Genomic DNA, 4504 nt, shown 5'->3' with positions numbered 1-4504 from the left:
GTGTACACCGCGTGGGCCTTTTTGCTGCGGATATGCAGAGGGGTGATGTGGGGTGGAATTATTTTTGAGGGCAGCACGGACGCCGCCTGACCTTTATGGGAGGGATGCGTGCTGTTATTCCGTGCTTCCTGCCCTGCGTTGTCGCACTCATGCTGTGAGTGCGGATGGCCACAGTAGTGGAGCTGAATACGGTTCAATGTGTGTTGCTCACGGGGACTGCGCAACACATGTTTTTTGTTGGGCTTCCCAAAAGGAGGGGCGCATCGCCGTTGCGTGATTCCCGCGGCAGTCCATTACCCTGCGACTGTGCGTGCCGCCGTCCGCTGCGCCACTGCAAGCCTTCGCCTTCGCTTTTGTGAGAAATGGGGAGCGTGACTGCTGTGGCGGTGGTCGAATGCTCCCGAATTGGTGCTTTTGGTGATCCCACTTGGAGCGCCGAGCAGCGAGGGGCCGCACACGCTCAGCTCCTTTGCGTGCGACGGAACAAACGCTTTTACGGGCGTGTGGTGGGGCCGCGTTCTTGTTTGGAAAAAAAGCCTTCCGCAGGCATAATGAGACTGCCGCCAGTGCCACACGAGGCAGCGGGGAGTTTCCTGGGATTTATTGGCGGGGCGGCACCGCACTCATGCCGTGTGGTTGATTTGTATCCCGCAATGCACGGTGATGGGGATGTGCGGTGACAACTTCCTCCAGTGGAGCGACGCGAGCAGCACGGGGAGCGGAACGGAGGAGTGGTGGCTGCGTGCTTCCCAGTGATACGTGAATGGCGAATGCAATATGAAAGGCAGCGTCACGGCACTTTTTTGCCATGCACACTGCAGATATTTTCCATAAAGCATGCAAGTTGCACTCTTTTATTTGTTCTGTGGGGGATTACCGTGATGCATCGCTGTTGTGGAGTTTACGATTTGGGGTTCTTGCGTGTGGCTGTTGCTGCACCGAATACTCCTCCCACTTTTGTGTATTTGTGTCAGTGACGATATGCCCACGTCCTCTTGCAGAGTGTGTGCGGTGACGGCGGTGCCACACGGGTGCGGGACCGTGGCGAGCGGTATGCGTGGACGAACCCTCCGCGCTCACCACGTTGTTGTTGTTGGCTCTCATCAACACTGTGCTGGGTGGATGACATTCACTCGCCGTCGTTGTGGTGGTCCTCGTGCATGTGGTGTGCGTCGCACACTGTGTCGTCACACCGCGCGTATGAGTCTCTTGTTGTGGCTTCGAGCCATGGCTGTGCCTATTGTATTTCTTTTTCTCATTCCCCTTTTTTGTTTGGTGGCTATTGTTTAGATCTAACTCAAACTAACTAAGAAAGCAAGGAGAAACGATGTCTGGAAGGCCCGAGGAAAGACTTTACGGCAATGTGGAGAGTCAATCGTCCAATGTCTCGCAGGGAGGTCGGAGAAGAGCGAGGTCGGAATTTGAGGGTGACACAGATTACTCCTCTGCGACTCGCAGAAGATTGGAGGAAACGCGGCGACCAGAGTGGACTATGAGCAGCACCGTAAAGGACATCCTGCTGGAGGGAAGCACTAACAGCACCGAAATGAAGCTGAACGATTTCCTTCGTAGCCACTTGGGCGGCAGGGCGGCTGTTGATGAAGACTACAATGTGACGATGGAGGCGTTTGTTCAGGAGCCGGATGCTTACGTACAAGACCAGGAGCTTCTTAGAAGAATTATTAATTTACCTGCGTACCAAGCGCTGGAGGAAAGGAAAATACTATTGGAGGCTATTTATAAGCTTCATCACGAGGGTGTGTATTTTCTCAGGCAATGGAGGGACTATCAACGAAACGATACGCTCACTCCTCTTGCAAGTGGAAAGCTAAACGGAGTACTCACTGATATAGAGGAAAAAGAAAACCGTGAGGCGGAAGAAAGATTAAGGCGTGAGGAAGCAGAAACGCAACGACGAGCGCAAGAAATAATATTTACCATGTCCACTAATATCGAAGTTGTATTGTTCAGAGGAAGGGCTCGCGTCAAGGAAATGAAGCTTAACGATTTTCTTACGCTGAGATTTGGCGGAAAGGGCGTTATGGACACCAATCGGAATGTCTTGCTGGAGGAGTTTTTCAAGGAACCCGCGAGGTATATCGGCGATGAGGGAGTATTGAACGAAATAAAGACATCATATCCTTACTTGAGGATGGAGTGGGTTCTAACAGAGGAAACGATTTTGGAACGAGATATTCTCAAGCTTCAACAGAGTGCCGGCACTCTAGCAGCGTGGTCATTAGCTGCCGAAGAGGTAAAAGCAGGTGTTCATGACATCACTAAACAGACTTTGGATGCAGCCCTCGAGGAAGTGAGGAACCCAGCGGCGACGACTGCATCGATAAAACTGGAGGGATGCTACGAGTCTGTGTACAATGCGAGGTGGCATCATGTCGTGGAAGTTCCTGGCGGCGAGGGGACGGGAATGAAGGTGCATGAGGGGGAACCACCGCAGCCATGGACGTACAAGGCAGTTGGCCGAACCCTTGAAAAGGATGACGGTGTGGAGCAATCCGGTGAAGCGCGTCTCAGGCTGATGGTGCTTACCTCGGACAAGGGATGGCCGTACACGTGGAGAAGGGAAAGTAAAGCCATTCGTGACTGCTATGTGAACTGTGAGGTGGAGCGAGTGTGGCAGTTCGTCAAGGGCGATCTCACCGAGTGGTTCATCAATTTTCATTTGATTCTCAATCCTTCACCTTTGCCGCGTGTGTTGATTGGGACGCCAGGGATCGGGAAGTCGATGGCTGCCGGTTCGTACCTTCTTTACCAGCTGCTGCACTACGATGTGGAGCGACTGCAAATGGTTGCTTACTATGTTGGAGATGAATCGTTCCTGTTTGACAAAACCACCAAAACCGTGACAAAATACAAGGAAGGGACCAGATTCACGAATATTGTGAAGAGTCTATTTTGGCGTGGGTTTAAGGGGTATATTATTTACGACATCGCAAAGGATGGTTGTAAACCGTCTGCTAACTTGCCTTGCGATGGTTGGGGCATGATTGTGCTGACATCACCGAACGAGGGTAACTTTAGCGATTGGGAGAAGGAAATTAAACCCACAAGAATCGTAATTAATTGTCCTGAGAAAGACGATGTAAAGGCGATATGCGTTTGGATGAGGCAATACCAGTCAAAACAGGAGCAAGAGAAGTACTGGCGAGAGGTGAAGGATCGAATGGAAGATTTGGGACCACTTCTTCGTTACATCTTTATTGAGAACGAATACAAGGATCGGAATATGTTGTGCGAAAAAGCTGTTAGAGAGATGACCTTGCCGGATACCAACCATTACCTTACATTGGGAACTCATAAAATGTGGGATGCTCGCCACGTCTCTCATAAACTTGTGAAGATCGTACGAGTACGAGGTGACGATGGTGAATTGACCCTAAATTCACTGATATCTCCCCATCTCGGAAGTTTAATGACATGCAAGTTGGCGCAATTAATGATGCCGAATGATTTTATTTTACTCATATTGGCCATCAAGGACGATCTCTTATCAAAAACCCTTGAAAGGTATTCCGTTTTTACATTTTTGAGCGAGGGCTTTATAAATGCAATAATACCGAAACTCAAGGAGCTGAAAATAAAAAAAGATGCTCCGCCACATCTCTGTGCGTTGAGAGTGCGTCCACATGAGCGCCCCTTCAAGCCCCTTCTTTTACCGTTACTGAAAGATTTTGAGGAGAAGATTAATATAGGGTGTCGGGTGCTGTACATACCGGAGGCTAAAAACTTTCCGTTGGTGGACGCCTTTTTCTTTTTGGAGTCAAACCCGAAGATAATGGTTGGGCTGCAGATTACTACGGCGGGTGAGCACCACACCCTAACCAGCACTGTGAATCTGTTCAAAGAAAATATGGCGACATATTTTAATGGTTGGGAGAAATTTGCTCAAGGATTGTCGTGGGATATTATTTATATACAACACGTAGACAACAAGCCGCTAACTAGCTGGCAGAGATGTGATTACGTCAATCCCAGGAATAAAACCGACGCTGAAAAAGAAATTGTGGCGTTCTGGAAGGAAAAGGTGCACCAGTACCAAGTTTCTGTATCATCCAGAGACTTTAAAAGAGAAGAAGCTCTCCCAACTGTTGAAAAGCAAACAAACAACAGGAAACAGATTAGAAAATGAAAAGTGAATGAGACATTTTGTTTTTTGGTAAATTTTTTTTTTTGAAATATATAAATATATAGACACTTGTGTGTGCATACGTTGCGTTGCACCAGCATCAGGCGGCAGCACAGCGCAAAAGTGTTAAGAATTTTCAACGCGAGTGATAATAGCAGTGACAGAAGTAATTAAGTGGGGAAAGGGAAATTTATATTTCTGGTGAAAAACATATTTTGAGTTGTTTAATACATGTGAATGTTTGTTTTTTTATACGGCACCGGTGCACCATCCGCTTTAGGAGTAAGACGCACAGATGCCAAAAAATTACAACGCGATATTCCTTCACAACGACAGAAAAAGAAATCAGGGATGCCAGGG

The 4504-nt window shown here is 48.5% G+C and overlaps 1 protein-coding gene across 1 annotated transcript, besides 4 other annotated features; it reads left to right on the top strand.

The window, feature by feature from the left end:
- Positions 1-1916: a sequence feature (areas not merged during assembly with more than two copies in the genome that could not be assigned to a particular haplotype).
- Tc00.1047053459199.10 (retrotransposon hot spot (RHS) protein, putative) lies at positions 1328-4147 on the top strand (the record flags this gene model as incomplete). The annotated part of the gene is made up of 1 exon (XM_799170.1): positions 1328-4147. The coding sequence occupies one exon, from the start codon at positions 1328-1330 to the stop codon at positions 4145-4147; it is 2820 nt and encodes a 939-aa protein (XP_804263.1).
- Positions 1917-2669: a sequence feature (haploid, Esmeraldo-like haplotype).
- Positions 2670-4504: part of a sequence feature (areas not merged during assembly with more than two copies in the genome that could not be assigned to a particular haplotype) that runs on past the window's edge.
- Positions 4176-4208: a sequence feature (AT_rich).

Source organism: Trypanosoma cruzi, genomic scaffold, assembly GCF_000209065.1.
Source record: "Trypanosoma cruzi strain CL Brener 1047053516425 genomic scaffold, whole genome shotgun sequence".
Taxonomy (NCBI): Eukaryota; Euglenozoa; class Kinetoplastea; order Trypanosomatida; family Trypanosomatidae; genus Trypanosoma; species Trypanosoma cruzi.
Note: the sequence above shows the minus strand (reverse complement) of the source record. Positions and strands in the feature narration are given on the sequence as shown.